This window comes from Sinocyclocheilus anshuiensis, unplaced genomic scaffold, assembly GCF_001515605.1.
Source record: "Sinocyclocheilus anshuiensis isolate Anshui unplaced genomic scaffold, SAMN03320099.WGS_v1.1 scaffold62, whole genome shotgun sequence".
Classification (NCBI taxonomy): domain Eukaryota; kingdom Metazoa; phylum Chordata; class Actinopteri; order Cypriniformes; family Cyprinidae; genus Sinocyclocheilus; species Sinocyclocheilus anshuiensis.
The window spans coordinates 804,366-815,961 of record NW_015544180.1 but is presented as its reverse complement, the minus strand read 5'-3'; the positions used below and the strand labels follow the sequence as shown (position 1 = coordinate 815,961).

The 11,596-nt window shown below is 38.7% G+C and overlaps 1 protein-coding gene and 1 pseudogene across 1 annotated transcript; one reads left to right on the top strand and one right to left on the bottom strand.

The window, feature by feature from the left end:
* Nucleotides 1–3,745, bottom strand: part of LOC107696317 (uncharacterized) — an 8,272-nt pseudogene extending 4,527 nt beyond the window's left edge.
* Nucleotides 3,746–5,601: 1,856 nt separating this feature from the next.
* LOC107696344 (tripartite motif-containing protein 35-like) lies at nucleotides 5,602–8,704 on the top strand. Its single transcript, XM_016496641.1, has 6 exons — nucleotides 5,602–5,941; nucleotides 6,012–6,107; nucleotides 7,439–7,669; nucleotides 7,736–7,758; nucleotides 7,839–7,960; nucleotides 8,152–8,704. The coding sequence occupies exons 1-6, from the start codon at nucleotides 5,741–5,743 to the stop codon at nucleotides 8,694–8,696; spliced, it is 1,218 nt and encodes a 405-aa protein (XP_016352127.1). The 5' UTR covers nucleotides 5,602–5,740; the 3' UTR covers nucleotides 8,697–8,704.
* The last annotated feature ends 2,892 nt before the right edge of the window (nucleotides 8,705–11,596 follow it).

Sequence of the window (11,596 nt, the reverse complement as noted above, 5' to 3'; positions counted from 1 at the left end):
CTAACACTTGATGGCTGCTCTGTCAATTCCTCGTCATCAGTTAGGAACCTAGGTGTGCTATTTGATAGCAATCTCTCCTTTGAAAACCATGTTTCTAACCTTTGTAAAACTGCATTTTCTATCTTAAAAATATATCTAAATTACGACCTATGCTCTTAATGTCAAATGCAGAAACGTTAATTCATGCGTTCGTGACCTCAAGGTTAGATTATTGTAATGCTTTATTGGGTGGTTTCTCTGCGTGCTTAATAAACAAACTCCAGCTGGTCCAAAATTCAGCAGCTAGAGTTTTGATAATACATAGAATATCAAAATCAACTGCGGGCGGCAGATCCTTTTCCTATTTAGTGCCCGAACTCTGGAACAATCTACCTAGTGTTTTTCGGGAGGCAGACACACTCTGTCAGTTTAAATCTAGATTAAAGACCCATCTCTTTAACCTGGCTTACACATAACACACTAACACATTTCTAATATTCAAATCCGTTAAAGGATTTGTAGGCTGCATTAATTAGGACAACCGGAACCGGGAACACTTCCCATAACACACGATGTACTCGCTACATCGTAAGAAGAATGGCATCTACACTACTATTAGTCTCTTTCATTCTTATTCCGAGGTCACTGTAGCCACCAGATCCAGTCTGTATCCAGATCAGATGGTGGATCAGCACCTAGAGACGACCTCTACAGCCCTGAATGTCAGCGGAGACCACGTCAACCAAAGACAGATCCCCTGCAAAGACCTCATCACCTCGACAACCATCGGCACAAGACCACGGGAACCAGACGAGTCCTCTGCACAATCTGACCTGTGCTGCAGCCTGGAATTAAACCACGCCATGCTGGTTTCGTCTGGCCAGAGGAGAACTGGCCCCCCCCGACTGAGCCTGGTTTCTCTCAAGGTTTTTTCTCCATTTCTGTCACCGATGGAGTTTTGGTTCCTTGCCGCTGTCGCCTTTGGCTTGCTTAGTTGGGGACGCTTGACTGATTGCACAGACACTATTGGAAGAGAGCTGAACTGGATGATGACATCACTGAATCATCAATGAACTGACTTTAGCTGGAAAAAACTACTCTGTTATTGTCTATCTGCATTGACAAACTATTTTCCTGTTTGACAATGTAAAGCTGCTTTGACATAATCAGTATTGTATAAAGCACTATACAAATAAAGGTGACTTGACTTGACTTGATGTCTGGAGTGTGCAGTATGATCAGTATGGACTGCCTGAAAAGTTTGCTTTTCCTGTTGAGCAGGTTCTTGTCTGTTTGACAGTTGATCTGGACTGTGACAGAGGAACAGTGTCATTCTCTGACCCTGTAACTAACACACATTCACAACCACCTTCACTGACACCGTCTTTCCATTGTTTCGTAGTCTTGGTAAAATAACCTATCTGAGGAAGTTACCAGTTAAACTCTAACAACAGAAAATCACTGGTGAATCTGATCCTGCTAATAAATGAATTAAAAATATAGATAAATATAAGATACTAGATAAAAACCAGTGCGCATACGAAAGCTTGCTTGTTCAGCTCCAACCCTGATCAAACACAACTGAACCAGCTGATTAATCAGCTGATCTTCAGGAACACTTGATAATTATAGGTGTGTTGGAGCAGGGTTAGAACAGAACTGAACAGGTTGATCTCCAGGAACAGGACTTGGGCGTCCAAATTTCATGTAAAGAGGCAGTGACTGTTCCAATTTGTGACTGGCTCTTTTATTTGGAACGCAGGATTTACTTTACTAGAGTTGTCAAGGGTATTTTAATTTCATCCATTGTAATGATCCATGAACTGCTGTAACTTTATTATTAATGCTTAAATATGCCAACAATATTTAACAGTAGGCCTAAATGAATAAATACCACCCATTTAATTCATTCAATAATTTTACTCACCAGAACTTATATATTGTGTTTTAAATCAAATAAAAATTAAATTTTATCTGATTGTAATATACTAATTTCCTGTTATTAGTGTACTAAATTCAACAATATAAGGTATATTTGTGTATGTAGCGTTTTAAACAAAATTGAAAACTATTTCACTATTTTAAATCTTGTTAATTTTCACTTTATAGTACTTTATTATTCTAAACAAATTTCAGTTACACGGAATAATTCTGCAGAAGATTGTGACAAGTTAATAAAACAAAACAATACATGATAATGTATACAACAATATAAGAACATCCAAGTATTTATCCTGCAATTTAGCATGTAATTAAACACTTTCAAAACCTGTGGACAAATATATTACATTAGATAATAATTTGCTTACAAAAATGTTTGCTTTCATTTTTCAATTGATATTTAACAATATATAAATGACTCTGACAAACAACTAGAATGGCGCATTCTTACAAATTCATAAATTCATGCATGAACAGGGTTTTCACAGGTTTGGAGATTTCACAGCTTCTAACTGAAAACATATTAGTTCAATCCCAGAGTTTCTCTTGAACTTCTCACACAGACATTTCAAGTCAGGAGAACTGTTTTCATGTATGACTACAACTTGTCTAGAGTGGCAGACATGAGTTGTGTATTTCTCATATTTCTCATTTATACGGAGCTCCAGATATTTCAGGACCAAACCGAGGATGGACCTAATGAGTGGACAGCCATCTTGTAGCTCTCTGAAATCATCTGAAGCTTTTGGGATAATATCCTCTAAAATATTGTTTTCCTCTGTTTCCATAGGAACGAAACCTTTAAGGAGGGTGTTGATGATTTTTGATTTTTGAGATGTACTTTTTGTGAGTAGGTATGAGAGGCTGTTTTTTAAGAAGGTCCATTTGATTTTCTTTGGTTTTTCTTCCAATTTTACGCAGTAACACAGATCACAGATGTTTTTTTGGCTCCTTTCCTCTGGGAATTCTTCCAGTAGCACATTGAGGCGTTTGGCCAGAATCATAGTGAAAATTAAATAATCCACATTGAAATGTTTTCTGCCACCTGATGCAGAGATACTTGCATTGAAATCTGGAGGTAATTTGTAGGATTTCATCAAACAGTTGAAACACGTTTTTAAGATCTCTGTAAATTGACAACAGAAATTCTTGTATGTTTGTACACTTATGCCATTAGGCCCTTTGTGCCCAGAGTCAGTTAAAGACTTGATCACACTCAGTATTTCTGCGCCATTAATCTTTCCTGCTCTTTTGTCCGGTTCAGGGAATTGCTCTGTTTGTGAAGTGACATTTGGTACTTTATTCACTTTGAGACATATCAGTAGAAGCAAATTATCTTGAACAGTCTCGTTCATACCCCTCTTTATTTGATCCGTAGTCCTTTTAGCTTCTTGGATTTTGACATGTTTTATTCGCTCCAATTTGTCTTCACACAGAAGAAACATGTCTAATCTAGAATAACTGTCATTTTGACGATATGTGAATGCCTTGACTTTTGGGTGGAGGTATGCCCAAGTATCCATAAGATTTAGAGAGGCAGTGAATTTTTTAAATGGGCCCCACAGTGTTTTATGATGTATTGTGTCTGCTTTAGATGTTCGATCACAGCTAAGGTCGAGAACTGTGTTGAAATCACCTCCAACCACAAGCACACCCTCAGCTGCTTCCCTCAGGTCTTCCTGCAGTCTGTTCAGCATTTCTTTGTCATCATTGTGATTGTACACATTAACTAGAGTGAACAGCTCACCATGAAGACGACAGAAGAGTACGAGATACCCCCCACTATAATCCTCATCATGGCATAAGTACTGAAAAGGTACACCATCTTTGATAAGGATGGCGACTCCTTTGCTTTTGGAATCATAGACTGTAAAAAAAGATTGCCAGCCTTTAGGCTTTTCTAAAGGCGGTTTACTTTCAGGTCCAATATATGTCTCTTGCAAAAAGAAAATTTCTGCCTGTTGCTCTTTTGAGTAATGGTCAATCTTTGGGTTTTTTTGTCCACATATATTCCATGAGACAAAGCAAAGAGTTTGCTCTTTCGATGATTCCATCATTGCAGCATTTGCATGTGAATTCTCTGTTGAGTAAGTAAACAAAAACATTAATTTAGGCCTGGCCCATATGTATTTTTGGAAAAGAGATTTTACAGTATTTTCATTACAATTAAACACAAAATCAACATGTTAAATTGACAGTCAATTTGAAGGAAAAACTAAGAATTTAATTACTACTTTAACTAATAATGAAATTCACTTAAAATACTGTGAAACTTACCTTTTCCACTATGACAAATTTCTAGCCTACTCTCTGCTTTCTATGTTGTCCGTACAGTATGTTTGCTTATGGGGTTTGATGACAATGATGTGTCCAATTTAGAATCACGTCACTGTGGGTGAGGCATCATTCTAGTGTCTTTCTTTACATTTAGGTGTGTTCTCAGAGCTCAGAGCTTTATATCACACGCACGCGCACACACATTCACTCCAATTTATGTTCAAATATCCTAATTTGCATCTTTTGAGGAAACAAATTCAGCAAAGTGATTTGCATCAATTTACATCTCAAATTGTACATTCATTTTTCCCAACAAGACGGACAAGGAAACAACAATAAAGTGAGATTAAAATGCTAAAGAGAAGAGATACGTTTTCAGCCTCGATTTAAAAATGGTAAGGGAAGGTGCAAGGCGGATATCCAGAGGCAATTGGTTCCACAGATGGGAGGCAGTGACAGAAAAAGCTCTGTCACCCTTCGTTTTCAAACTAATTTTCCATTAGTTAAACAGAATATTAGTTGTGATGACAGTAAGGGAGAGATTAGCAATACAAATGTTCACAGTGAGGATACTACAATGTTCTTTTTGCCCTCCCGGCCATATTTAAATTAGTACAATATCAACAAACATTACGAATAACCAGTCCCCAGTATTTGATATTCTTTATTTTGCTCTGCTGTTCTTCAGTGAGCTGCGCTCTGCATGTTGTTAGGATGACAAAAAGTTTAAAAGTTAATTTTTAAGTTTGGTCTGCCTCATTGGTCTTGCCAGTGTCAAAATGACTGAGCAAATCAAAGACTGCTTCCAGTGCTTGAATTGAGGGGGTCTGGGGGGATCCAGGACCCCCCACACTCTCAGAAATAAAGGTACAAACGCTATCACTGGGGCAGTACCTTTTCAAAACTTTTGATAGAACTTGTTTCTCCACTGTGAATAAATTGCTATCCGAATCCATGAGTTTTATGACTTAGTTGCCATGTAACTTTATTTTAACAGACCTCCATGAGAAACTATAGGGCTATACCCTCCTTGTTACCCTCCTAATTTCCTTCTCTACTTATTCTACCTGTGCTCTCTGTCATTCATCGTTGTCTGCTCTGCAGACTTTGTGTTCTTCCCTTCAGGGTAGTGTTTTGTTTTATTTTTGATTGTTAATACAAAGTCCATCACTCTGTTCTTTAGACCTTGTATGACCAGTCACTGGTCAAACTTTAAATTGTTGATTTCAAACCATGCTGCGCTACATCCAGTTATCATATTAAAGTCATTTTCACTGTGTGCAGTTGGTGTTACTGTCTGACCTGCTGCACAACATACCTAAACTGATCCACCCTCCTGAAACACTTACCAGGAAGAGACTGTCTCACTTCTCTCCATTCTGAGGCTTTTTATAATATCTGTATGCAATCAGATAGCAATCAGCAATCAATGGAGAATGAAAACAAACACTTTCAAAGAGGATTTTTGAGGACTTTAAGAACAGACAGAAGATCTTTGTGATTCTCGTGATTATTAATTTTTGAAAGTAACATTTAGGAAGTAATGTATAGATTTCTGAAGCTTGTGCAAACAGTGAAAATGGATTCACGCTCTGTTGAAGAGCCTTCTTGCAGTGTGCACCGTGAGAAACTCAAACTCTTCTGTCTGGAGGACAAACAGCCGGTGTGTTTAGTGTGCAGAGATTCACAGAAACACGACAATCACACATTCAGACCCATCAGTGAAGCGGTTTCATCATATAAGGTAAGACAAATGTCTCTTTTTTTTCATATGTAAACAACAATACATAATAAACATTTTTGATAAATTCTAGGAGGAGCTCAAAACAACACTGAAGTCCTTACAAATTAAAATTACACAAGGAGTGAAAATGAGAGAAGAGTTTGAGAAAACAGTTCAACACATCAAGGTAAGGAAACCGAATCGGGAGTAAAATAAATTTGTATCACAAGTGTAGGATCATTTATACAGTATAGCTCACTATACACAATTATGATTTGTTATATTTGATGTATTTCAGTTTATTACTGTTAAACCCCTGGTTAAATAAATAGGACAAGTAATCAGCACTATGTAAGGTGAGTGCACCCATTAAGATCACTTAAAAGCCCACTTTTAAGTGAAACCAGAAAAAAAGAAAAATCACCAAGGCTGCATTTATTTGATTAAAAATACAGTAAAAAAACCCGTCTCAGGTTACTTATGTAACCATGGTAGTCGCACCGGTAGTTACGTCATGGCTGTCGCTGGCCAACGAGTTGGTGTTTTTTCAATGTATGCTTCAGACACGGGTCACGACGAGGCGTTCCCCATAGCGACCCCTAGAGGATGCAGTTCAAAGTTCCCATGAAAGGGAACTAATATTATGAAGTATTATTACAATCTAAAAGATTATAATTTTTTTTGTTTCAATCAAATTTAAAATGCAAATTTATTCCTGTGATAGCAAAGCTGAATTTTCAGGATCTATTATTTGTCACTCAAGTGTGTTTAATTTCAAGTTTAATTTCAGATCAGACAAAATTAAAGCCTTAATGGGCCATTTATGGGGATTCAATTATTTAATTATTAAATTATATATATATGAGCTGAAGTCAAAGATCAAAGACTTTTTGGAGATGTGTCGCACTGCGCGAGGCAAATGGTGGTCACACCAGATACTGACTGGTTTTCGGACCCCCCCGGACCCCCCAATACAGTAAAACTGCACATTTTAGAGTGGCCTTTTATTGTGGCCAGCCTATGGCACACCTGTGCAATAATCATGCTGTCTAATCAGCATCTTGATATGCCACACCTGTGAGGTGGATGGATTATCTCGGCAAAGGAGAAGTGCTCACTAACACAGATTTAGACAGATTTGTGAACAATATTTGAGAGAAATAGGCCTTTTGTGTACATAGAAAAAGTCTTAGATCTTTGAGTTCAGCTCATGAAAAATGGAGGCAAAAACTAAAGTGTTGCATTTATAATTTTGTTAAGTGTATATATATATATATATATTTTTTTTTTTTTTCAAGAAATAAAAAGCTTCAAATGAGAATTGTTTTATACAAAGTAATATAAGTCTGAATATTATCTGAGAAAGAATCTTGGTTGGTTTACTTTACAAGTTACACAACAGTATTTTGATGTTTCAGTTAAGAGAGACATCAAAAGAACATTTGTTTTTGTTTTGAGTTTATCATGAATGATGTGTTGATGTGTGTTTGAGATAAAGTGAATGTGATTTGATTTCAGTCTCAAGCTGATCACACAGAACATCAGATTAAACAGCAGTTTGAGAAGCTTCATCAGTTTCTCAGAGATGAAGAAGAAGCTACAATCACTGCACTGAGGGAGGAAGAGGAGCAGAAGAAGCAGATGATGGAGGAGAAGCTGGAGGAGATCAACAGACACATATCAGCTCTTTCACACTCAATCAAAGACATGGAGGAGATGATGAAAGCCAGTGACGTCTGCTTTCTGAAGGTCTGGTTTCAGATCATTGATTGATTGATTGAGTTGTTGATGATCAATGGTGTGTTTGTTCTGCAGGAGTTTCCAGTCTCAATGGAAAGGTGAGTGATCTGCTGCTGTCTCTGCTCTCTCTGCTTCTGATCCAAAGCCACTGCAGTTCTGATCCTGAATGTTCTTCCAGAGTCCAGATCTCATCACAGCCGGATCCACAGACGCCTTCTGGAGCTTTGATTGATGTGCCACGTTACTTGGGCAACCTGCCCTTCAGAGTCTGGAAGAAGATGCAGGACATCGTCCAGAACAGTGAGTCTGGAGAAGATCTGAGCTCTTACACACGCACACTGGAAATGATGCATGAGGGAAGATTTACAGATTTAAAGATGTCGGTGTTTGATCAATAGGACAAGTGTCATAATTCGTAATCTATGTTCGGTTCACTCTTGATCATTATATGAACATCAGAATAAAAGCAGCTGTTGATTGTGTCTCTTCAGCTCCTGTGATTCTGGATCCAAACACTGCAAATCCACGTCTCGTCCTGTCTGATGATCTGACCAGTGTGAAAGACAGCTTATTAAACAGTCAACCTCTTCCTGATAATCCTGAGAGATTTGACTATTATTCCTGTGTTCTGGGTTCAGAGGGTTTTAACTCAGGAACATATTGCTGGGATGTGGAGGTTAATGAGAGTTTATGCTGGAGTGTTGGAGTAACTACAGCATCAAACCAAAGGAAGGGACGGGATTTCTTTAATACTGATGTCTGGAGTGTGTGGTATGGATTGTGTGAACCGTCTGGTTTCCCTGTTGAACAGGATCTTGAGCGTGTGAGAGTGAATCTGGACTGTGACAGAGGAACAGTGTCATTCTCTGATCCTGTAACTAACACACATCTACACACATTCACAACCACCTTCACTGACACCGTCTTGCCATTCTTCTGTAGTATTTACCATTTGAGGATCTTACCATATAGTTATGGTACTGTAATAGTTCGTAAACGTTACACCTGTAGCTCTGAATCAGTGGGAGTGCAGTGAAATAAAAGCTGCTAAACTCAACAACCCTGCCCTGGACAGCTTTACTTACTGAGTTGATCTGATCTGCTTCTTATTAGGGTCCTTTCACATATCGCTTATTTGGTGTCAATCAATCATAATACATTGATTAAACAAATAAATTAAAAGGTTGTAAGACTTGAAAATAATTATCCTTCATGACTGTTGGACCTCCTCAGGACGTATAAATAATGAACTACTACTTAGGAAGACGTGTTTCCTCAGCTGAGTCTGATTCTGCTCAAGGTTCTTCTGTCCTCCATTAAGCTTTTTCCTCAGTCACATTTTTTTGTTTTCACATTTAACATAAAGTAGACCGGCTACTACTGCTGTGGCTTTTCACTAGTGGTTTATGAATTTGCAAAAATGTTCTATGTGCCTGTAAGAGTTCAATCTGATCCTGTTTATGGATAATTTTATAATTTGTTATGAGAGTTATGTTTAGCTAATTTCTGCCTTTCAATCTTCTCTAACTACATCGTTTTAGAAATTATTTACCATTTGAGGATCTTACTATATAGTTATGGTACTGTACATGAACAGGTGTTTCATTCATGTACAGTGGGGAAAATATTTATTTGATCCCCTGCTGATTTTGTAAGTTTGCCCACTTACAAAGAAATGAAGGGTCTGTCATTTTTATGGTAGGTTTATTTTAACGTATAGAGACAGAATACCAACCAAAAAAACATTTTATATAAAGGTTAGATTGATTTGCATTTCAGTGAGTGAAATACGTATTTGATTCCCTACCAACCAGCAAGAATTCTGGCTCCCACAGATTGGTTATGTGCCCATGTGGAACACAGATTAGTCCTGTCACTTTAAGAAGTTACTCCTAATGTCAGCTCGTTAGGTGTATAAGACACCTGTCCACACAATCTGTATCTTCCATTCCAACCTCTCCCACCACCATGGGCAAGACCAAAGAGCTGTCAAAGGATGTCAGAGACAAGATTGTAGATCTGCACAAGGCTTGAATGGGCTACAAGACCATCAGCAAGAAGCTTGGTGAGAAGGAAACTGAACTATTCGGAAATTGAAGAAATATAAAATAACCATCAATCGGCCTTGGTCTGGAGCTCCGTGCAAGATCTCGCCTCATGGGGTAAGGATGATCATGAGAAAGGTGAGGGATCAGCACAGAACTACACGGGAGGAGCTTGTTAATGATCTGAAGGCAGTTGGGAACACAGTCACCAAGCAAAACATTGGTAACACTACGCTGCAATGGACTGAAATCCCCTGCAGCGCCAGCAAGGTCCCCCTGCTCAAGAAGGCACATGTACAGGCCCGTTTAAAGTTTGCCAATGAACATCTAAATGATTCAGAGAAGGCTTGGGAGAAAGTGCTGTGGTCAGATGAGACCAAAATTTAGCTCTTTGGCATTAACTCGACTCGCCGTTTTGGAGGGAGAGAAATGCTGACTATGACCCCAAGAACAATGTGAATGTCCCTACAGTCAAGCACGGAGGTTTGTAAAGAGGAGTGGATCAAAATCCCTTCTGATATGTGTGCAAACCTGGTGACCAACTGCAAAAAAACGACTTACCTCTGTGATTGCCAACAAGGGTTTCTGCACCAAGTACTAAGTCATGTTTTTCTTAGGGATCAAATACTTATTTCACTCACTGAAATGCAAATCAATTTCTAACCTTTATATAATGTGTCTTTTCTGGATTTTTTTGGTTGGTATTCTGTCTCTATATGTTAAAATAAACCTACCATCAAATAAATATTTTCCCCACTGTATGGGGAGGAGGCTTTGTGGAGGGAGGGAACGTAACGTATACAGTTTGTAACACACACTCTTGGAGTAAGTTGAATGTCCAAAATCACCATTACCACTAGAAGTATGTAAATATTTTTCATTATGTTCAATGAAGTAATCGGAAGAGTTTGAAATCGACTACAAGGCTGAAAATTGGATTATGTGTGCGTGAAACATTACGTTTCCAAGCCATCAGATTATATTTAGCTGTTGTAACTGTGTTCAAGTAGTCGAAGTGGCCTTAAATGAACAATCGCATATTCCCAGAGGTGCACATAAGTGGTGCGCATGCACAACCAATATCAAAAATGCGATCTGTAAATATGTTTGGACCGCTCATTTGCATACTGACAATGCTGACAGCTGTTAATGCACAATCACTGTTTAGATCGGCTAATTGTAATACTGTATAAGATTTCCAGTCAAACTGAAAGCCTAAATCTAGGCTATGCGCTGCCGGTTTCAGCACAAAATGCAAAACTGACATTTCATTCACTGACGCGCTTCACTCGGCAGCGCATATACTTGAGTCACACATATGTGCAGTGTGAGTAGGCTACCTGTGTCGCCAGTGGATTCGGGGAACAGCTGTTATTTTGTATGCAGGGCCGTCCTTAGTGGGGTGCACCTGGCGCGGCTGTACCTGGCCCCACGCTTGAGGGGGGCCCCGTGGCATCCTGCGGATGATACGTTAAACCGAGGTCCTGACTCTCTCTGGTCATTTAAAACCCCATGGCACTTCTGTAAAGAGTAGGGGTGTATCGCCGGTGTCCTGGCCAAATTCGCTCCACTGGCCCTTGTCAATCATGGCCTCCTAATAATCCCCATTCATTAAATTGGCTCTATCGCTCTCTCTTCTCCAGCTGGTGTGGGGTGAGCGCACTGGCGCCGTTGTACTGTGGCTGCCGTCGCATCATCCAGGTGGATGCTGCACACTGGTGGTGGTTGAGGAGTGACCCCATCATATGATTGTAAAGTTCTTTGGGTGTACAGAAATACACAATAAAACGCCATATAAATGCCTAATTAATTAATTAATTCATTCATTCATTCATAATAAAGCATAATTATTTTTGTCAATTTATACTTATGTGATCCAAATTACATATAT